Genomic DNA, 23,653 nt, shown 5'->3' on the forward strand with positions numbered 1-23,653 from the left:
ATTAGGGGAAAAGAGTTTTCGGGACTTGTTGGAGGTGGCTGAAAAGGTATATAACAACCGAGAATCTCCTGAGGATAGGCAAGCCCGTGCCATGGTGGCTGCCAGTGACAAGCAGACCCGAAACCTGGCCAAGATTCTGCTGGCCACCACCACGGAGAACCCTGAGGAGCGGACCCGCCACCTTCGCCAGCTCGCCGATGACCAAGAGGGAGGTAAGGGGACCGCCCGGGGCGGAAAGAAGAAGCTACAGCGGAATCAGTGTGCTTACTGCAAAGAGATAGGACACTGGGCCCGGGAATGCCCAAAGAAGGCCGGTCAAAAAGGAAACAAGACAGATCGGGTGGAGGTCTTGGAGCTGGGAGGACTGAGTGATTAGGAGAGTCGGGGTTCGGACCCCCTCCCCGAGCCCAGGGTAACTCTTAGAGTGGAGGGGACGCCTGTTAACTTCCTTGTCGACACTGGGGCACAACATTCAGTCCTACGCACACCTCAAGGGAAGCTAGCCAGCAAGAAGTCCTGGGTGCAAGGGGCAACTGGCATAAGCCAGTATTCATGGACTACCCGAAGAACAGTAGATCTAGGAACGGGCCGGGTATCCCATTCCTTCATGGTAATACCGGAGTGCCCCTACCCCCTATTAGGACGGGACTTGCTGACCAAGATCGGAGCCCAAATAACTTTCAGACAAGGGGGGGCCCAGGTCACTGATGGCAAAGGCCATCCCATCCAGGTTCTGACTCTGAGACTGGAGGATGAATATCGCCTCCACCAGGGGGCGCCCCCAGGAGAGAACAATATGGACAGATGGCTACAAGAATTCCCCACTGCCTGGGCAGAGACGGGGGGAGTAGGACTGGCCGCTCACAGGGCCCCAACCCTGGTAGAGTTAAAACCAGGGGAAAGTCCGATAAGAGTCAAACAGTATCCAATGCCCCAGGAGGCCCGGAAGGGGATTCAGCCTCATATCCGAAGACTGCGAAGCCTAGGGATACTGGTTCCATGCCAATCTGCCTGGAACACCCCCCTCCTGCCAGTCAGAAAGCCCCACACGAATGACTTCCGACCAGTCCAGGACCTCCGAGAAGTAAATAAAAGAGTTATGGATATACACCCAACCGTTCCTAACCCGTACACTCTCCTAAGCTCTTTAACACCCACTAGAGTGTGGTACACTGTATTGGATTTGAAGGATGCTTTTTTCAGCCTGCCGCTCGCGCCTCAAAGCCAACCCCTGTTCGCCTTCGAATGGCACGATCCAGAGGGCGGCTACAGTGGACAATTAACCTGGACGCGGTTACCCCAAGGGTTCAAGAATTCGCCCACCATCTTTGACGAGGCACTGCACGAGGATCTCGGTGAGTACAGGAGAGAACACCCCAGTCTCACCCTCCTTCAGTATGTAGATGACATCCTGGTTGCTGCAGACACTGCCAAGGACTGTGAGCAAGGGACCAAAGACTTGTTAACCACCCTAGGGACCTTAGGGTACCGGGCCTCTGCGAAGAAAGCTCAGATATGCCAAGAAAGGGTGAGTTACCTGGGGTACATACTGGAGGGCGGACAGCGGAGGTTTTCGGATGCTCTGAAGGAGACAGTCCTGAAAATCCCTATTCCCACCACCCGGAGGGAAGTAAGGGAATTCCTAGGATCAGCTGGCTATTGCCGCCTCTGGATCCCAAGTTTTGCAGAGATCGCCAGGCCCCTATATGAAGCTACCAAAGAGGGAAAGGCCTTTGAATGGACTGAGACAGAGGAAATTGCCTTTAATCAGATAAAGAGAGCTCTTTTGGCTGCTCCAGCCCTGGGCCTGCCAGACATTACAAAACCCTTCCGCCTCTTTGTAGACGAGCGCAAGGGAATAGCAAAAGGGGTTTTAACTCAGGCTTTAGGCCCCTGGAGCCGCCCGGTAGCGTATTTGTCCAAAAAGCTGGACCCCGTGGCCGCTGGCTGGCCACCGTGCCTAAGAATCATTGCAGCAACCGCGCTCTTAGTTAAGGATGCCGACAAATTGACCCTGGGACAGGAAATCTGGATAACAACCCCGCATGCCATTGAGGGAGTCCTAAAACAGCCTCCTGACCGATGGATGAGCAATGCACGCATGACCCACTATCAGAGCTTATTGCTCAACCCTCCTAGAGTGCGGTTCCATCCCAGCGCAGCTCTCAACCCCGCTACCCTGCTGCCTGACCCCGACCTAGATGCCCCGCTGCACGACTGTGCGGGGATCCTGGAGCAGGTACATGGACTTCGGAAGGACTTGACCGACCGGCCCCTCCCTGATGCAGAGGCCACCTGGTTCACGGATGGAAGCAGCTTCGTGCGGGACGGATGCAGGTACACGGGTGCAGCGGTGGTCACCGACACAGACACTGTGTGGGCAGAAGCACTGCTCCCTGGGACATCAGCCCAGCGAGCAGAACTCATTGCTCTCACCAAGGCACTGACACTGGGGGCGGGGAAACGGCTCAACATTTACACAGACAGCCGTTATGCATTTGCTACGGCTCATGTTCACGGGGCGATTTACCAGGAAAGAGGGCTGTTGACAGCAGAAGGACCAACAGTGAAAAACAAACAGGAGATTCTCGACCTGCTTGCGGCCCTATGGCTTCCCGCGAAGCTAGCCATTATCCACTGTCAAGGGCACCAGAAGGCAGATGACCCAGTAGCAAAAGGTAACCAAAAGGCTGATCAGGCAGCCAAGGCAGCGGCCTTCACCTCGGTCCCTGCAATGGCCATACAACTACCAGACCCCGGGGACCCAGTTCTACCAGATCAGCCTAAATACTCTCAGGAAGAGCTGCAGCAGATCAGAAAACTCCTCCTCGCTAAGGAAGTGAAAGGATGGTGGTACACCTCAGATGGGAAACTCATACTACCGGACTGGCTTGGGGTCACAGTATTAGAACGCATGCATCGGTCCACCCACTTGGGAGCCCGGAAGTTAAAGGACTTAATTCAGCATGCCAAAATCAAGATCCACCAACAAGACTCCAAAATCAATCAAATTATAACCTCCTGTAAGACCTGCCAACTCACAAATGCTAGAGCTGGGTCAGGTGGACAAGGAACCAGGCTCAGAGGCACCAAACCAGGAGCACACTGGGAGGTTGATTTCACTGAAGTCAAACCAGGGAAGTATGGTTATAAATATCTTTTAGTATTCATAGATACCTTTTCTGGCTGGGTAGAGGCATACCCAACCAAGCATGAGACGGCCCAGACGGTGGCCAAGAAGCTGCTGGAAGACATCTTACCCAGGTATGGTTTTCCTGCTATGATAGGCTCCGACAACGGGCCAGCCTTTATTTCGCAGGTAACACAGGCAGTAGCCAAAGTCATAGGGGCGGATTGGAAATTGCATTGTGCTTACAGGCCCCAGAGTTCAGGGCAGGTAGAAAGAATGAATAGAACTCTAAAAGAGACCCTTACCAAATTAACCATGGAGACTGGCGGGGATTGGGTGGCTCTCCTTCCATATGCCCTTTACCGGGTGAGGAACTCTCCTTACACCCTGGGACTCACCCCTTACGAGATCATGTTTGGTAGGCCCCCTCCTATCATCCCTAATCTAAAAGCTGAACTTCTTATTGAGTTTGAAAATCAGGAGATATCTTCTTTCCTAAGAGAATTGCAGAGGGCACATGAGGACATTTGGCCGCGCCTCCTCGCCATCTACGAGGCTGGCCCCACCCCGACGCCTCATCAGTACAAGCCAGGTGACTGGGTGTTCATCAGAAGACACCGCCGGGAGACCCTCGAACCACGCTGGAAAGGCCCCTACATCGTCGTGCTGACTACACCCACCGCTCTCAAGGTAGACGGCATCGCGACTTGGGTCCATCACTCCCACGTTCGCCCAGCTGACCCCTCTGCAATCCAGGAAGACTTCATCACACAATGGAGCATCGACCAAGACCAGCGCAACCCGCTCAAGCTCAAGCTGCGGCGTACTCGACCTACCTGATGTTGGTAACTTTACTCGTGAACACTCCTGCCACCGGGAGCCCACACACTCCTTATAATATCACCTGGCAGATCATAGACACTAACTCAGGGGTGATCCTTAATCAGACTTCTCAAATCCATCCCAAAGACACCTGGTTCCCTGAACTGCGAGTAGACCTCCTAACTCTCCTTCCCAACCCACTCGACACCAGCGATTACTGCCTGGGTGCGGCAATACGCCAGGCTTTTGAGGACTCAAAACCAAGGAGAACCCTCTATTTTTATGTCTGCCCCGGACACTCACAAGCTCGGTCCCGGGGAAATGACCCTTGTGGAAGTGCTGGAGACTACTTCTGTGCTTCCTGGTCATGTGTGTCAACCGGACACATCTGGTGGAAGGCCCCCAAGAAGGGTGACCTAATCACCGTCGGGCGACCGGCTGCTCCACCGTGTCCCCAGAGTGGCCGTGTCTACTGCAACCCCGTGAGCATTTCCTTCACAAAAGAGGAGGGAAAGGCTACAGGATGGGACACCGGAAAGACTTGGGGGTTCCGAATCTATTCTTGCAGGGGGGCTTTGCGTAGGGCGGACCCTGGGATGTTATTCACCCTCTGGGCTCAAAATATCCCCCTTCACTATCATTCCCCTGTGGGAATGGGGCCCAACAAAGTACTAGCTCCTCAACCTCAGCTGACCACTCCCCGGGTATCTACAACTGAAGGAGCATGGGCCCCAGCATCACTGCCTAACACCCTACTCGCACCTACCACGAAGAACCTGACTCTGAGTCATACCCCCCCGCCTGAAGTAGACCCACTTATAAGCATGGTTATAGGAGCTTATTATGTTTTAAATGCCTCCAGGCCTGACCTGACCAAATCTTGCTGGCTCTGTCTAGACGTTGAGCCACCGTATTATGAGGGTATCGCGGTTAAGGGTAACTATACAACCGCCACGATTGTCAGCTCCTGCAGGTGGCAGCAAACTGTTGCAAGGCTAACCCTCCAGGCAGTAATGGGGCAGGGGGCCTGCGTAGGCAACATACCCCCTGAGCAGTTGCATCTCTGCAACGAAACTCTGACTATCCCTGAAGAGGCAGTATACCTTTTGCCTCCCAAGAATGCATGGTGGGCCTGCTCCAGTGGCCTCGCTCCTTGTGTCCACTCCCTGGTCCTTAATTCCCAGAAGGAGGGCTTTTGCGTGCTCGTGCAGTTAATTCCCAAGTTAATATACCATTCAGAGAAAGAAGTCCTTAACAAATTCGGCGCTGCCAATCCCCGAAATAAAAGAGAGCCCATCACAGCCTTAACTATGGCCGCCCTCTTGGGACTGGGACTAGCGGGAGCAGGGACTGGAATATCCTCACTTGTCATACAAGACAAGAATTATGGAGCCCTAAGAGCAGCCATTGACCTAGACATAGACAGAATTGAAAAATCTATTACCCATTTACAGGATTCTCTCACCTCCTTATCTGAGGTAGTGCTCCAAAACAGAAGAGGACTAGACTTGCTATTCCTGCAGCAGGGGGGCTTATGTGCAGCTTTGGGAGAGGAATGTTGTTTTTATGTTGACCACTCAGGTGTTGTTAAAGAGTCTATGGCCCTCATAAGGGAAGGATTGCAGAAGCGGAAGTTGGAAAAAGAGCGGTCTCAGTCTTGGTATGAATCCCTGTTTAATTGGTCCCCATGGTTAACCACTCTCATTTCTGCCCTCGTCGGGCCCCTTGTAATCCTCCTAATGTTGCTAACTTTTGGCCCCTGCATTATTAACAAGCTAGTTCAATTTGTCAAGGAACGCATAGGGGTAGTTCAATTAATGGTCTTACAAGCTCAATACCGGCCTCTAGTGACGGAGGGGGAGGTAGAAATGCAGTCCATCTCATGATTGAGCCGTGAGTTCCAAGACAAGGGGGGAATGAAGGGACAGAACGGAACTTGAAAGAACTAAGCAGAACTAAGCAGAAATGCACCCTCCTCCCTCTTCAAGGACAAAGCAGGGACATACTCTTCTCCCTCTCCTCTATCTTGTCTTGCAAGGCTGGGCCCTCAGCCAGCCCAAGACGCCCCCCCGCCCCCCCGAGAGTGACCACAAGAATGCTGGTATTGTCCTAAACTCTCCCAATCACCCACCTGAGTGGACCAATGAAGCTCCAGAAATGTAGCTAAGGTCCTAATAAGGCTATAGTGGAGGACGGCTCCAACCTTCAGAATGTGATGGTCACTTCCTGACCCTTATGCTGTAAAACCCTGACCAATCTCTGTAACTCACGCCACCCCTAAAGCCCACCCCAAATAGCTAGCCCTATATAACCTTTGTTCTCCTGGGACACGGTCTCTCGCCTCACCGCTGTGCCGGATAGAGGCTGGGAGCCAATTCTAGAATTGATCAATAAAGACTCGTTGCTTTTGCATCGGAGGAGGCTCCCTGGTGGTGGATTATTGGGGACCCCGAGCTCTGGGCATAACAAACTGCCTTCCCCTCACATTTGGCCGAGTGACTGTAGTTAGCTATCCTCCACTACTGTTCGGGCCAGTGAGCGGTGGTGAACTGACCTCCCCTCAATTTCTGGCCGGTGAGCGGTGGTAAACTGACCTCCCCTCAATTTGTGGTCGGTGAGCGTTGGTGAACAGGCTTCGCCTCGCGTTTGCCCAAGTGAGCTGTGGTTAGCTGTCCTCCACTCAGGTTGTGGTCGGTGAGCGTTGGTGAACAGGCTTCCCCTCGCGTTTGCCCTTTGGGGCTAGGCTCAGCTCTTTGGGGTTAGCTTGGCTTTGGGGGGCTACGCTCGATTCTTCTGGTTAGGCTCAGCTCTCTTCAGAGCTATGGTTCACAGATAGAAATTACTGACCGAAGTCACCCTCATTTTCAGATTAACAAAATAAGGCCAAGAGAGGGAAAGAAATCTACTCACATTCATTCTGCAACTTTAATGACAACACTCAGATCAACGGGAGTATAAAATAGATAATACACCTTCTGGTTAACTAAAGTGTCCGTTATTCTGTATCATCCTATTACTTTTATTATTTTTACACAAGACCTGTAAAATGCTTAAGAGCTAGATTAGAAAACAAAAAATAAAAAAGGATCTCAGTACAGAAATACATTTAATAAATGAAAGCAAACACCAAAGATTTGAGGAGAACCAAGAGGACAAGACAAGCCTTAACCGAAAATGTTTGGAAATACCCAAGGAGCTACTGTGCCATATTCTCTCAGCTTCCAATGACCATCTACACTAATCTACACTAATAAAAGAGAAAAATGGTAATTGGCGTACGGCGATACCGTTTTCATTGGCTAATCAGGGCTATTGCAAATTAACTGCCAACTAAGATTGGCAGTTAACTGCCAACTAAGATTGGCAGTTAACTGCCAACAAGATGGCGGCTAATTTGCATATGTAGGCACAATGCAGGGAGGCGAAAGGGAAAGCAGGAAGAAGCCCCCTGCCACTGACAGTGATCAGAAACCCAGTGGGGAGCTAAGAGCTGGGGGGCAGGGCAACGGCGGCCCCAGCCATGATCAGAGAATCAGGTGCCTTTGCCGCCCTGGCCAGTGATAGCAGGAAGTAGGGGTGGAGCCAGCGATGGGAGCTGGGCACGGTCGAAGCTGGCAGTCCCAGGAGCTAGGGGTCCCTTGCCTGGGCCTAAAGCGAAGCCCACAATCGCGGCGCCCCCCGCTGCCACTGCAGGTCCCCGCTGCCCGGGCCGGACGCCTAGGCCAGAGGCGTTAGGCCTGGGCAGGGGCGGAGCCTGCAACCGCGGGGAGCTGGGGGTCCCCTGCCCAGGCCTGACACCTCTGCCAGAGGCCTCAGGCCTGGTCAAGGGGCCGATCCGGTGATTGGTGATTGGAGGGTGATGAGGGTCAACTCCTCTGGCTGAGGCATCAGGCCTGGGTGGGGGGCGGAGCCGGGGATTGGCGGGATATGATGGTCCCCTTGCCCAGGCCTGAAGCCTGGGTCAGAGGCGTCAGGCTTGGGCGGGGGGTGGAGCAAGCGATCAGAGGGAGATGGGGGTCCCCTGCCCAGGCATGATTCCTGGGCCAGAGGCCTCAGGCCTGGGCGGGGGCCAGAGCCAGTGATCGGGGGAGATGGGGGTCCCCTGTCCAAGCCTGACACCTCTGGCGGAGGCGTCAGGCCTGGGCAAGGGGCCGATCAGGCGATCGGAGGGTGATGGGGGTCAATGCCTGAGGGCTCCCAGTATGTGAGAGGGGGCAGGCTGGGATGAGGGACACTCCCCTCCACACACACACACACACACACACACACACACACACACACCCAGTGCATGAATTTCATGCACCGGGCCCCTAGTATTTAATAAGCATATCAGCCAAGAAAGACCAGCATAGTTTTATGTTTTAAAAGAAAATCAAACTTCTGTACTTCAAAGTGCTAATTTAAATTGATCCATTTAAGTAGAGAATATTCAAGGAAAATCACTAATAAAAGTACTGGTTCCCTTACCCAAATTAATGTTAGACATAGGAGTTTATGGTATTTTGCTAGTGTTTTAAATCTCTATGAACAAATTACAGTACTTGTTCCTTAAGTCTAAAGGTTTTTTAAGTTTTAGAGAAAACCCACTACGATATTAAATACTAATGAAATACCTTTATAATACAAAGTTTTTCAAATGTTAACAAGGTGCTATGGTTCTAAAACAGGCCACTTTCAAACAGTCTAATAACTGGATTCTCACAGTAACTACATAAACGTATTACAGTAAAGAGAACAGTTATATATATGAGCCCTACTGGAAGCTCAGGTATTTGTGCATATGAGATCACTGGACATGTATTTCCAAAGCCTCAACAATGTGCGCAGCCGAAGGACGGTCTTTAGGGTCTTCATTAGTGCACATAGAGAAGAGCTCGATTACTTTCTGGTATGTCTCATCCAGTTCTTCCATATAAAGAGGTGGCCTCGTTCCCAAAGCTGCATAGTATGCTTCATCATCGAAGTCACTTTCATCAAAAGTTTTATCTGCTCATGAGAAAGTTTGAAACAAATAAAATCACTTTAAATCATGGAAAAACTTATCGACTGCTCACTCACCCTTCTGAAACATCATCCAGTTTGCTTTTCATTATACCAGTCTCTTCCATTGTCCTCCCATGGTGTAGAATAGCTATTGTCATGCATTTGTTACATGGATTTAATCTATGATCATCAACCCTTAATATAACAGCTTTCTAATCTTCTCAGGCAAAGAGAGTTTTTAAGGTAACTTTTTGTTCCTCTGAATTTTCTCAATTTACCTCCCTGTTCTGAATTAATCTACATCTCATTTGTATGCAATTAAACCAAGATGATACCAAATTAGTCAACAATAATATAATCTGTAACTCATGCAACTAAATCAAACACCTTGTTCTTTTTAACATTAACTTAATAGAAAAATAAAATGTAACTTTACAAACTAATCTTATTTCAAACCAAAGAGATTGAGTTTTACATTAAAAATATGTAGTTATACCTTCATCATAATCACCATCATCTGCAAGAGTAATGTGTGGAATACACAGAGTCATCATTTCCCACAGAGTAAGGCCAAAGGCAAATATGTCTGCTCTGTCAGTAATAATACCATTCTCCTCCAAAGCTTCCTTGGGTTTCCAAGGCTCAGTGCCAACGTAACAGGCCTCAGGGTCAGTTACTGAAACAAGCAAAACACAGGTAGAACTGTCATAAGGGCCAGCACAAGAACTCACAGAGAAAGGCAAACAACGACCACCAAAATGGGCAAATGATTTGACAGGTGGTTTAAAGGTTATCAAGTCTAGCCAGTAAACATGAAAAAATACACTCAACCTCAATAATTAATACAAATTACTTTTTCCTTATCAGATGGATAAATATTAAAAAAGCTGGATAGTTGCCAAGGGTGTAGAGAATCAGCAATTCTTTTAGAAAGTGGTAAGAATATAAAGATTGTGGATGTTAGTACAGACTCTAGAGCAGGGGTCCTCAAACTACGGCCCGCCGGGTGTTTTTGCCGCTGTTGCCTGTCCTGCTTAGCAGCCGACTCGTCCCAGGCCCACAGTGCACATGTGTGGAATGTCTGAGGGACAGTGAACTGGCCCCGTTTAAAAAGTTTGAGGACCTCTGCTCTAGAGCAAGATTGTCTTGCCTGGGTTCAAAGACATTTACAAGCTCTGTAACCTTAAACATTTACTCTGTGCCTGTTTCTTCATTTTTCAAACTATGCTATTATTAGGCTGAGAGAAATACCATTTCTATGCTTCTATGATTGCTAAATCAGGGAAAAGGGAAAGAGTCGAATCACATATTGGCTTTTGCTCAGGAAATGACTCAACTTCATAAAGGTTAAATAATGAAAATGTGTTCCTTTGTGTAGCTTTGACCCTAACAAATTGCTTTTAATTTGTTATTACAGTCTCACTGTTTTCTAAATATTTTACAACTAGAATTTGATTTCTTCATTCAGCCTAGAATCAATTATAAGTATTTTAAATTTAAAAATTTGTTTGTGTTTTTTTCTTTATTGTTTCCAACTATGTTACTAATATCTAGATGTATTTCACTAAGGAAAATGAATATCAAACAATCGGCTACTTCTACTTTTTGTAAACCAAGGGTTTTTTTTATATCCTAACCAATATATATAATCAATTTTCTAATGCATAGACTGACCTTATCTACTCAGTCTTTTAATTTTTTTACATCTTAGTTTTATCTACTTCATGTATTAAGGATTGAGAAAATTACGTTAGAAAATCTTATTTTTATTCTTTTTAAAAAATTCTCCTTTTCTAAAGTTTCATATCTGTAGTAGTTAGACTGAGGGTTCATGACTTTATTTTGACTTTTTCCTTCAATTCAACTTATAGACCTTAACTTTAGCTGGAAATTAAGGTGTGTGTGTGTGTGTGTGTGTGTGTGTGTATTCTAAATAGCATTCATATAAAGAGAAAAATTTAAATGTTATTAAATATGTTAAAAGCAGAAGCTTTTTCTTTGAAGCTGTCTCTTGGTTCTCACTAAGAATAAAACTTAAATTCCCTAAGAGAATGAACAGTATCTATATATGTAAAAGGCTGTGTTCGTCCGTCCGACTGGTAGCTATGATGCACACTGACCACCAGAGGGCAGACACAACACAGGAGCTATCATGATGTGCAAACAGAAAACCGACAAACCAACACTAGGCTTCCCCCAAGTGGAACACAGGCCCCACCATCTTGGAGCAATACCCCACCAAGTCGCAGCCAACACTGCCAAGACCCCATGGCGCAAAGTGGGGCCCACAGCTTAGCCCAGCCCAGCAATGGTTGCTGTGGGCGCCAGGTAATGATGTCACATAGCAACGCCCGGCTTCCTCTCCCTAGAGACTAGCAACCTTGGAGTTTCTTCAGCCCAGGAACCTGACTGGCTTTATAGCCAGGTGCAAACATTTTACAGTTTAACCAAATGTTTGTGAAGCATTTTCCCATGCCACATCTCATTTCATCCTTACAGAAGTCCTAGAGTTGGTAGATAGGAGACTCAGTAGAATCCTATTTTCTTTTCATTAGCAAGACGCGAATAGAGATATTAAAATATTTCTTCTAATTAACTTTCAATGTGCACGAATCTGTGCACGGGGACACTAGTTTACAATAAAGTGAGAAGAATGAGTGGGGTGGGATGGGGCAAAAAGTGGAATACTGGCGTTTGCTAGCACCTCTCTCCTACTTCCACTCTAGTTTCTTCTTCTATCAGTTTCCCAAACCTTGTCAATGTATTGACGCTAAATGAATTCCTTTATAAAATCTTATTAAAATTTTATTTTCACCCTGGTTGGTGTGGATCAGTGGTTAGAGCATCAGCCCAGGCACCAAAGGGTCACAGGTTCAACTCCTGGCCCAGGGCACATACCTGGGTTGCAGGTTCAGTCCTGGGCCCCAGTCAGGGCATGTGTGGGAGGCAACCAATCAATGTGTGTCTCTTGCATCATGTTTCTCTCTCTCTTCCCCCCAACCCTCTCTCCTTCCCATCCACTCTCTAAAAATCAACTGGAGGAATATCCTTGGGTGAGGATTCACAACAACAATTAAAATATTTTTAAAATTTTTCATTTTCTATTCCCAGATCTTCTACCATTTTTTTAAAATCCCAATCTAGGTTAGAAATAGTTCCTAAAGTTATCTTCAGTTATAATATATATTAATAAGAAAACAATAATTTATACTGTGTATGTGGCAAGAGACGGGACTGGTGGCTGAGTGAAAAATACAGGAAGGATAATTTTTATTGTACACTTTATGAATAGTTTTTTATTTTTGAAGAATGTAAAGTTATTTATTTAAACGTGTAAAAATTAGAAATTTTAAAACTATATTAAAGAAATTTTACAAATTAGAATACTACTCACCTGTCATATTTTCATCCAATGGTAGAGAGACTCCTACATCACACATTTTAATTGTTTCAAAATCACCTTTAATTACAACATTTGAAGACTTTATGTCTCCATGAAGCAACTTCTTATCTTGGTGCAGATACTAAAATAGTGGAAAATTTAACATATATGAACAAAAATACAAACTAAATACACATAAATAACCTTCAAACAAATATAATTTGAACTCCCTTCATAAACTATAGGATTATACCATCATTTCAAATTATTTGAAGCTAGAGAAGGAAATATCTCATGTTATCTTGGTCTGTCAAACATACCAGAAACCTAAGAGATATGTTGGAAATCTTGTCGATAAGCTTTTTATTTACAAACCCTTTTTAATACTTTTATATCAAAAGATGCTACAGCAGAAGCCCCAGCCAGGTGGCTAAGTTAGTTGGAGCGTTGTCCCGTACACAAAAAAGTTGTAGGTTTGATTCCTGTTGGGGCATGTACCTAGGTTTGGGTTCAATCCCCAGTCAGGGCATGTGTAGGAGGCAACTGATCGATGTTTCCCTCTCTCTCTCTCTCCCTCCCGTTTCCTCTCTCTTTAAACATCAGTAAGCCCCGCCAGTGTGGCTCAGTTGGTTGAGCATCTTCCCATGCATCCAGTGGTTCTACTCCCGGTCTTGGTGTGCCGGAAGCAGCCAATCAATGATTCTCTTTCACTGATGTTTCTCTCTCTCTCTCTCCCTCTCTTCTCTCACCAACTGATGACTCTCTCACAGATGTTTCTCTCTCACTCGCTCCTACCCTCTCTTTCACTCTCCCATTCCCCCTCTCCTCTCACTCTTGCTCTCGCTCCCTCCATCCCTCCCCTACAAAGGGCTACAAGAAGAGGAAGCAGAAATATAATCTAAGAGTATTTTTTGTTTTACACATTAATCCTTTCTTAGAATTGACAACTAACAACATTCATCCATAATAAAAAATGTCTTACAAACCTGTTATTTGTTCATTCATCAGCATTTGAGCATCTACTCTATGACTGGGTTTGAAAGCGATGCAGACAAAAATATTGGAATATAACTTGAAATACTCACTGTGCTTCATTTAAATGTTGCCCATCATAAAGACAATATGCTCAAATACGTAATTTATTAATTCTATTATATATATTTAAAGTCATTTATTAAATAATCAAATTCTTGGTTTAGTTTATCCTATCCACTTAAAATTTTTTTTTCTATACGCTTATTAAAAATATATACTTAGCCTGACTGGCAGGGTTCGGTAGTTGAGTGTAGACCTATGAAACAGAAGGTCTCTGTTTGATTCCTGGTTGGGGCACATGTCCAGGTTGGGGGGGCTTGATCCCCAGTGGGGCGCAGGCAGGAAGCAGCCAATCAATGATTCTCTCTATTCACTGATGTTTCTCTCCCTCTCCCTTCCTCTCTGAAATCAATAAAAATATATTTAAAAATAAAAAATAAGTATCTTTAGAAATATTGCCTTTCTCCAATTTCACACTTCATATATCAATTTTATTTAAACTCTAATGTACAATTTTGACATCAGTATCATTACCTAATCTGCATTTGAGTCATCCAACAGTTTTCTGGGGCCATCACTACTTCTGTTTAAGTTATTTAGGATATGGAATTATTTTTATTTCTAACACTGTGTCCATCCAAAGGCACAATAATTTATTTGCATAAAATTGAGAGCTATTTTCACTTGACTTATAGATCAGCAGTCGCGAACTGGTGGTCCACTGACCACTGGTGTCCGTGAGGTCTGAAAGTTGGCGACTGCTGCTATAGATGACTATTCATGATGCCAAAACCTCTATCCCAAATCTTTTTTTTAAAATATATTTTTATTGATTTCAGAGAGGAAGGGAAAGGGAGAGAGAGATTGAAACATCCATGATGAGAGAACCACTGATCGGCTGCTTCCTGCATTCCTCCCACTGAGGACTGAGCCCACAACCCAGGCATGTGCCCTTGATCAGAATTGAACCCGAGACCCTTCAAGTCTGCAGGGTGACGCTTTATCCACTGAGCCAAACCAGCTAGGGCCACAAAACAATCGTTAAGAAGCTTGTTTACATCAACAGGGGGTTAGGCTACACCCCCAGTAATCATAAATTTGTGTTAAATTTAATCCTTTCATAACTAAATCTAACATGTGATCTCTGTAAGCAAAACTGCCTAACTTGGGTTATTTCGTTATTTCGGACTATGTGAAGGTCTTTCAAAATAAGGAAATAGTACACTCTGTAACATAAAATATTCCATAAGGCAGCGGGTCACCAACTGGTGGTCTGTGAGGTCCGAAAGGTTGGCAACCGCTGCCATAAGGAAACTTTCACTTAACACATTGGATGCGGGAAACGTATTTATACATTTTACGTTGACTGGTAGTAGAGCGCGGGACACGTATTAATACGTTTTTTATAGACTAGCGGTAGAATGCGGGTAACATATAAATACGTTTATTTTTATACTTTTTTATTGCTCTAAAGGGATGCTAACATGCAGATATACGAATTCCAAAGGACAAAATTTGGGTCTCTAACACATACAATGGTGAATTATGTATGTACTTCCAGGTATAACGGTAATCTATTCAACTGCAAAAACGGCCCGTGCCACCTGTTAGCGCACAATAAAAACTACCCGCAAACAATGTGTTAAGGCAGTGGTTCTCAACCTTCCGGCCCTTTAAATACAGTTCTTCATGTTGTGACCCAACCATAAAATTATTTTCGTTGCTACTTCATAACTGTAATGTTGCTACTGTTATAAATCATAATGTAAATATCTGATATGCAGGATGGTCTTAGGCGACCCCTGTGAAAGGGTCGTTCGACTGCCAAAGTGGTCGCGACCCACAGGTTGAGAACCGCTGACTCAAGGCAACCCCTTCTTTTGCGGGGTTGGAGAAGAATCCTACCATGTGATTAGGTATGTAATGTACTTGGTTTTGCTTTGTTTTTTTTTTCTGAGTTTTTTTTTTTTTAAATATATTTTATTGTTTTTTTCTTTATTGTTTAAAGTATTACAAATAGTAGTACATATGTCTCCTTTTTTTCCCCATTGAGAATTAGAAACATCGATGAGAAAGAAACATCAATCAACTGCCTCCTGCACACTCCCTACTGGGTATGTGCCCGCAACCAAGGTACATGCCTTTGACTGGAATCGAACCTGGGACCCTTGAGTCCACAGGCCGATGCTCTATCCACTGAGCCAAACCAGTTAGGGTGGTTTTGCTTTGTTTTTAATATGTTTTTATTTCTTAGAGAGGGAGAAAGGGAAAAGAAGATAGAAATACCCATGAGTGAGAACATCGATTGGCTGCCTCCTGCACGGCCCTCACCGGGGATCAAGCCCAAAACTTGGGCACATCCCCTGAACAGGAATTGAATGGGCAACCTCTTGGTGCATGGGTCGACGCTCAATCACTGAGGCACACCGGCTACCAGGGGTGGGCAAACTTTTTGACTCGAGGGCCACAATGGGTTCTTAAACTGGACCGGAGGGCCATAACAAAAGCATGGATGGAGTGTTTGTGTGAACTAATATAAATTCAAAGTAAACATCATTACATAAAAGGGTATGGTCTTTTTTTTTAGTTTTATTCATTTCAAATGGGCCGGATCCGGCCCGCGGGTCGTAGTTTGCCCACGGCTGGGCTAGACTGTACTTAGTTGTCTAATGTTCCACAAAAGTCACGTAAAATATAATGGTACAGTTACCTTTAACCCTCTTGCCATGTTCAAAGCAACTTTTAAAATTGTGGCTGCTGGAAAAGGATCGTGGCTGTCTTTATTTCGTTCTTCGATTAAGTCATTTAGAGACTTTTCACCCCCGTATTCCATAGCAAGACATAGACTACCATCATTGGCTTCAGTGAAAGCACGATAACCTTAAAGAAACATAACATTTTCTACTAGAATAGGGAAGACAACAGTACTTACGTTTTTCATAGTACTGTGACTGAAAATGGACCTTGATTAACACTGACAAATATATAATGAAACAGCTATCTATCTATGTATATATAAAAGCCTAAGCAATCGTTATGACGGAACAACCTGAATGACTGGTCAACCAGTCACTATGACGTGCACTGACCACCGGGGGCAGATGCTCAATGCAGGAGCTGCCCCCTGGTGGTCAGTGCACTCTCACAGCCAACCTCCTGCAGCCCCTACCCCCTGGCCAGCTGGCCCTGCCATCGGCCCCCCAATTATGCACAAATTCGTGCACTGGGCCTCTAGTTTATATATAAAAAAGCCTAAGCAACTGGCTGGTAGCTATAATGCACACTGACCACCAGGGGGCAGACGCTCAGCGCAGGAGCGGAAACCACAGGCATGGAAACATGGAACAAACTGATGAAATATGGGGGGGGGGGGGTGGCAGGAAGAGATTAACCAAAGATCTTATATGCATATTAGTAGCCCGGTGCACGGATTCGTGCACTGGTGGGGTCCCTCGGCCTGGCCTGTGGGGATCAGGCAGAAACCAGCTCTCCAAGATGCCCTGAGGGGTCCCAAATTGCAAGAGGGCACAGGCCAGGTTGAGGGACCACACCAGTGCACAAATCTGTGCACCGGGCCTCTAGTTATTTATAAAATTAATTCAGTCATCTAATTTAAAATGCCTTCAGTTTTTACAAATAGTATCACAAATTAAAATTTTAAAATATCTTATGCATTCCTTAATATAACGGTTCGAGCCCTACTTATATCTAAATGAAGATCACTCTATATTCCTGAATTCTCCATAGTACCAGCATCATGACTATTCTTTTAAAATATGTTTTTTAATATTTGTATTGACTTCAGAGAGGAAGGGAGACGGAGAGATAGAAACATCAATGATGAGAGAGAATCATTGATGGGCTTCCTCCTGCATGCCCCCTACTGGGGATCGAGCGTGAAACCCAGGCATGTGCCCCTGACCGGAATTGAACCCAGGGCCCTTTAGTCCACAGGCTGACGCTCTATCCACTGAGCCAAGGCAGCTAGGGCACGACTAACTATTCCCATGATTTTTTAAACTATTATTTTTTAAAATTTATCTTTACTGTTGAAATTATTAGATGTCCCCACTGACTCTCTCCACCCTGATTCTGCCTCCTCCCCAGGCCTTGTCTATCCATGGGCTATGCATATACGCTTATAAGTTTATTGGTTAATCTCTTCCCCCCACCTCCTGCCTTCCCTCTGAAACAAGTCAGTCTGTTGCATGCTTTAATGTCTCTGGGTCTTTTTTGTTCATAGTTTATTTTGTTCATTAGATTCCATATATAAGTGATCCCACGATGTTTTAAATATATACTTAAGCATCTAAAAATGTAAACTAACTTTTATTTTAGAATGTTTACCTTAATTTGATTCTTACCAAACTCTACCACCATCCTCTTCATTTTTATTACTGAAAATGGTTAAGAAATTATATAAACTGTTTCTGATAAACAGAATAATATACAAGATCCTGCTACCAAATAAAATTTAAACTTACCTATAATACTTGGATGATGAAGGTTTTTCAAAATCTTAGCTTCACCAGTTAATCTCTTTTGATACATACTTTGATAATCACCATTACATTTAGAATTAATCTTTTTCACAGCCCAAGGAGAATGAGACAAGCCTCTTGGAGATCTTTAAAAAATAATCATAAAATGTATAAATAATAATAAACATAATACATTTATTTCCAAATGACTAACAAGAACTTCCAATTTTTGAAAAGGACTTGATAATTTGTTGTTTTATTTTAAATTTACAAAATTTTATACTATCAACACCTCTTCTACATTTCCTTTTCAATCTGGAAGATAAATAGCTGATATATCTTGATTACAAGAGTAGTCTGATATCTATTGCTGGAAAGGAGGGATAAAAAGAGAAAACTAGAAGAAAAAAGATGGACTGTCATAAACTTTAAACTTCAAGATTACTATTTTTAAATTTTTCTAACCAAGCATGTTGCACTACCAACTACTTATCAAACATTTAACCATATGTACCACAGAGAAGTTCTAAAATGCTAAATAATAAACACTAATCTCTAAGAAACAATTTAAATAAGAGACATACAAGAAACATTTGGCCCATATGTAATCGTCCATATAGCAGCAGACTGTTCTTCTCCAACAAATATTATGCCTCTCCACTAACCAATCCATCTCTACCTTCACTGAATACTTAAAGACATGAGCTTAAGGCAGTAATAATAAAGATATAAATGAGAGAGAAAATGTAAACTGTGTTGTTTATCTGGCTTAATATTTAAAGTGCAAATGTTTTGAGACCTAAATAAATAAACAGGTAAAACAAAATCAGAGAAATATTTACCTGACAAGGTAGCCATTTATTTATGAGTACAGCAAATTATGGAAGTAAAGTATATACAGCATATAGGCACAAAGGTTAGTAAAATAGCCTCAAAAGTTAAAGTTTATCTGTAAGAACACAACAACAGATTGAACTGAGAATCCATTTAGCTTTGTACTACCCTCATAAGCATACCTCTATGACCGCAGGACTTTTTCTTCTTTAAATCAAAAAACATGTACTCAAAGGATCACTAGATTTCTTATTTCATATACATCTATCATTCATATGTTTGTCTACACTATTCTTATACCTCCAGTTTTAGATAACAAGAGCATTTGGGGATAATCTCTTTCATATCATCATCTTATGAAAAATATATTTTTTAAGTTTCAAGTTTTAACTCTTGAATGTTTAGAATTCAGTGACCAAGTCTATCCTTTACCTTTCCCGTAAAATATCCTGATCTATATAATGATAAAAACTATAAAATCTGAATAAAATACTTAAGCTAAAAGTTAGTTTACTGAAAAGGCTAATAAAACAGAGATTGCACAAGGAAAAAAATAAAAGGAGGCACAAATAATATTGCAATAAAAAGTGAGGACGTAACTACAGAAACAGCAGAGGTTAAAAAATAAAAGTGAATAAAACTTTTAGTGGGCTGAAGTGGATCAAGGGGGTAGAAGGGGGGCATATGTAATACTTTCAACAAATAAAGATTAAAAAATAATAAAACTTTTAAACAATAAATTTAAAAGACAAAATGGTCAAATTCTAAGGAAAAAAAATCTAAGAAAATTGATGAAAGAAGAAATTTAATCAGGATTTTAAAATCTTCCCACAAGAAATACAAAGCCTAGATAACTTTCCAGGTGAGTTTACTAAACTTTCAAGAGACCTAGCATTCAATTTTTTCCAAGGAATAGAAAGAAAAAGAGTTAAGAGCCTAGTATAAACTTAATTACAAAAATTAAACAGAGCCTGGCTGACGTGGCTCAGTGGTTGAGTGTTGACCTATGAACCAGGAGGTCACAGTTTAATTCCTGGTCAGGACACATGCCCAGGTTGCGGGCTCGAGCCCCAGTGGATGCAGGAGCCAGCTAATGATTCTGTCTCATCATTGATGCTTCTATCTCTCTCTCCCTCTCCCTTCCTCTCTGAAATAAATAAAAAATATATAAGAAAAAAATTAAACAGAAACAGCAATAAAATGAAAACCACAGGTCAGTATCAATTATATCACAGATGCAAAAATTCTAAACAAATAGCAAACTAAATCTATCAGTATATATTTAAAAAATAATACATCAAAACTATGTTGGGTTTATTCTGGGGATGCAAACTTCATTTAACATTAAAAATATTCTTTAGCCGAAACCGGTTTGGCTCAGTGGATAGAGCGTCAGCCTGCGGACTGAGAGGTCCCAGGTTCGATTCCGGTCAGGGGCGTGTACCTTGGTTGTGGGCACATCCCCAATAGGAGATGTGCAGAAGGCGGCTGATTGATGTTTCTAACTCTCTATCTCTCTCCCTTCCTCTCTGTAAAAAATCAATAAAATATATTTAAAAAATATATATATATATATATATATATATATATATATATATATATACACATACTTTAGACCACAGTTCTCAACCTGTGGGTCGCGACCCCTTTGGAGGTCGAACGACCCTTTCACAGGGGTCGCCTAAGACAATCCTGCATATCAGATATTTACATTATGATAACAGTAGCAACATTACAGTTATGAAGTAGCAACGACAATAATTTATGGTTGGGTCACATCATGAGGAACTGTATTTAAAGAGCCAGAAGGTTGAGAACCACTGCTTTAGACCACTGATACCTTGAACATACATATACAATTTTGATCCCGCTGAAGCCTCAGTCATGTAAAAACAAATGGATAGTTTAAGACATATACCCACCAACAAGGATGGAGATAACAAAGCAGACACAACAGACTTTTGGAAGCTAGAAAGCAGATGAAAATAAATGACAACAGGCCCCATGAACTTCTTGAACTTATTCATAAGCAGGTAGATTCCTCGATACCCTTCCTGATACTGTATCTCTAGGCAGTTGCCCATTCCCTGTCTCCTCAGCTTCTCAAGACTGAAAACTAGTTCTGAAAGGGGCTAAAGCAGAGGGTCTTTAGTTTGAGGTTTATTGGTAAAGTTGAATGCCTGTGAACATACAGGAACACAGTAATTCATGACCATATGCATACTAAATGCTCAATGAGTTTTCATACATGCTATCACCATCAAGATCAATATATAGAACATTTCTAGCACTCCCAAAAGACTTAGGATGCCATTTTAAAAAGGAAAACTTTCAGATAATTAGTTAAAAACAAAATAGACAAAAATGAAAAACTCAATAGAAGTATCAGAAGATGAGGTTGGGAAAATCTCTCGGAAAATAGAACAAAGAGAAAATAGGAAAATCAGGGAAAAAACAGAGATCAGTCCAGTAAGTAGAACATCCACATAAAGAATAGGAAGACAGGGGTGAAAAATGTCAGTAAAGGATTTTAAACATAACTTCTTAAAAGTTTAAGAACAGGAATTTTCAGAATCCCACACCTATGCATGTCACTGTGAAATTTCAGAACACTGGTGACAAATAAAGATACAAAGTTCAGAACACTGGAAGGAATCCTATCTAATAAAAGAGTAATATACAAATTAACCATCACACCCTCACTCCATCAGTCCATCACAAAGATGGCAGTGACCACGGAATTGGAGTGAGCAGAAGGCTTAGGTTGCCCCCGGCGATGGAGGAAGCCAAGCTTCCCGCCTGCCCTGGCTGGCCCTGAGCTCCGCTCAAGGCTACAAAGTTTCAATTATAGAAGATAAATAAATCCCAGATACCTGCTTCCAGCCTGGGGCCACTCAGGTTGTGGTTAGCTGTCCTCCCCTCAGGTTGTGGTCGGTGAGCGTCGGTGAACAGCCTTCCCCTTGCGTTTGCCCAAGTGGGCTGTGGTTAGCTGTCCTCCACTCAGGTTGTGGTCGGTGAGCGTTGGTGAACAGGCTTCCCCTCGCGTTTGCCCAAGTGAGCTGTGGTGTACTGTCCGGTCATGGTCTCACTCAGTTAACTTTCTTCTCTTCACTTGTGGCCCATTGAATCTCTTATTCTCTTCGCGTGTCTGGGTGAAGTGTGGCCACCGACACTCCGTGCATGAATGTTAAATTGGCACCACACGTGTAATTTTAACGCGTGGTTTTTTAGGGTCTCCCGTACAGCAGAAGCATCTTTTCAAAAATCTTAAAATCCTCCTTGCCATCCCCTTTCCGCGCTGGCTATGGTCAGGTGAAGAAGCTCGGGTCTCCTCACCAGATGACCTAGCGTGGCCTTTGTTGGTGGTGTTCTCCTCTGTGCCTCCACTACAGCCTCCGGGGCTGCCACTGCTCTGGGTGGCAGGGAGCATGTTACTCTCACCTTGGAGTTCTGGGTTCAGTTTCTGTTTCCTTAACTCCCCCCTGGTGTCTGGCTGGGAAGTGCTCTCCAGTTGTTCGCTGGCATGCTGGCTGGTGTTCCGCAAGTTTGTGCTGCCAGCCTGCCTGGTGATCTGCCAGTGAGCACTGCCAGCCTGGCTGATGTTCTCCATGTGCACACTGCCAGCCTGGCTGGTGTTCTGCAAGTGCCCACTGCCAGGCTGGCTGATGTTCTTCAGGTGTGCACTGCCAGGCTGGCTGATGTTTTGCAAGTGCTCACTGCGTGGCCGGATGATCGTCTTCACCTCCACTCTAATTGGAGGTGTGCCAGTACTCCAGTCCAGCCCCCCCGGTGGTGTGGTGGTGGGCACACTCAACTCTGGGCTCGGTGGTGGATTCCGAGGGTGTCCGCCCTTCGTCTCTGACCCGTACCCCGGTGGTGTGGTGGTGGGCACACTCAACTCTGGGCTCGGTGGTGGATTCCGAGGGTGTCTGCCCTTCGCCTCTGACCCGTAAGTCCCCTCGGTTGTACAAACTGTTCTGTTGGAGTATGAGGGGGACCTGGCACTTACTTTTATTGTCCGGATGCCGGTGGTAAGTTGCAGGTTTAGTATCCGGTAGGTCCCCATCACACTATCATATTTCCTCTCCAGCAGGGATGACTCTATCTCCTTTGGCTCATACCCCAGTGTTGTCATGATGTCAGTGACATGGGGGTCTATGTCAGTCCACGGTGGTTCTGTGTATGGGGTCAGTGTCTCTGCCTCCCCGATGTTTACCCAGACATCTTGCATAATTACTCCCAGGTTCGGTCTTCGGCCGGGGTCGATGTCGATCATCGTCTTTAATAGTGTGTGGCACGGTATAGATAGAAAAGAGGGAATAGAAAAGGCCCCACTCAAGATGTGCTCCCTGAGTTCTTCTATGGTTTCTCCCACAAACGGACGTACTCCGGTCACCATCTTATAGAGCACGACCCCCATGCTCCAGACGTCCACCTTCGGGCCTTCATATGGTTCAAGACGGAACAATTCTGGGGCCTTATAGTTGGGAGTGCCACAGAAGGTGGTGAGTTTTTCGTCTGTGAACACAGCACTCAGTCCGAAGTCAGCCAGTTTTATAGTCAACCCGATGTCCAGCAGGATGTTTTCCGGTTTTATGTCCCGGTGGGCGATATGTTTTTGGTGACAGTACTGGACGGCCGACAGCAGCTGCCGGAATGGGGCTCGTGCTGCCGTCTCCGATAAAGGACCCCACTTCTTCAGATAATTGTATAAGGTACCTCCCCAGGCATATTCCATAAACATGTATACCTGGTGGCTGGTGTTGACCACCTCAAATAATCGGATGATGTTTGGGTGGTTGAGTTCTTTCAAACAATAAATTTCTTTGGCCACGTCTGCGGGATCTTTACAGCTGACTATTTTCACCGCCACCTTCATGCTGGTTAGGAGGTGCCGGGCCAGTCGCACCTCACCGAAGGAGCCCCTTCCAATGCTGCTGAGGATGGCATAATTGCCACACTGGAAGTCCACTTGGGACGAGGCGT

General features: G+C 44.5%; 1 protein-coding gene across 1 annotated transcript; it reads right to left on the minus strand.

The window, feature by feature from the left end:
- Positions 1-8,290: 8,290 nt before the first annotated feature.
- Positions 8,291-22,630, minus strand: LOC308512533 (lymphokine-activated killer T-cell-originated protein kinase-like). The gene is made up of 6 exons (XM_081115474.1): positions 21,541-22,630; positions 17,837-17,979; positions 16,063-16,232; positions 12,330-12,459; positions 9,432-9,611; positions 8,291-8,938 (listed from the first exon to the last, which is right to left on the minus strand). Exons 2-6 carry the CDS (start codon positions 17,901-17,903, stop codon positions 8,739-8,741), a joined length of 747 nt encoding a protein of 248 aa, XP_080971600.1. The 5' UTR covers positions 17,904-17,979; positions 21,541-22,630; the 3' UTR covers positions 8,291-8,738.
- Positions 22,631-23,653: the final 1,023 nt, after the last annotated feature.

This window comes from Myotis nattereri, assembly GCF_964212035.1.
Source record: "Myotis nattereri genome assembly, contig: HAP1_SCAFFOLD_89, whole genome shotgun sequence".
In the NCBI taxonomy this organism is placed as follows: Eukaryota; Metazoa; Chordata; class Mammalia; order Chiroptera; family Vespertilionidae; genus Myotis; species Myotis nattereri.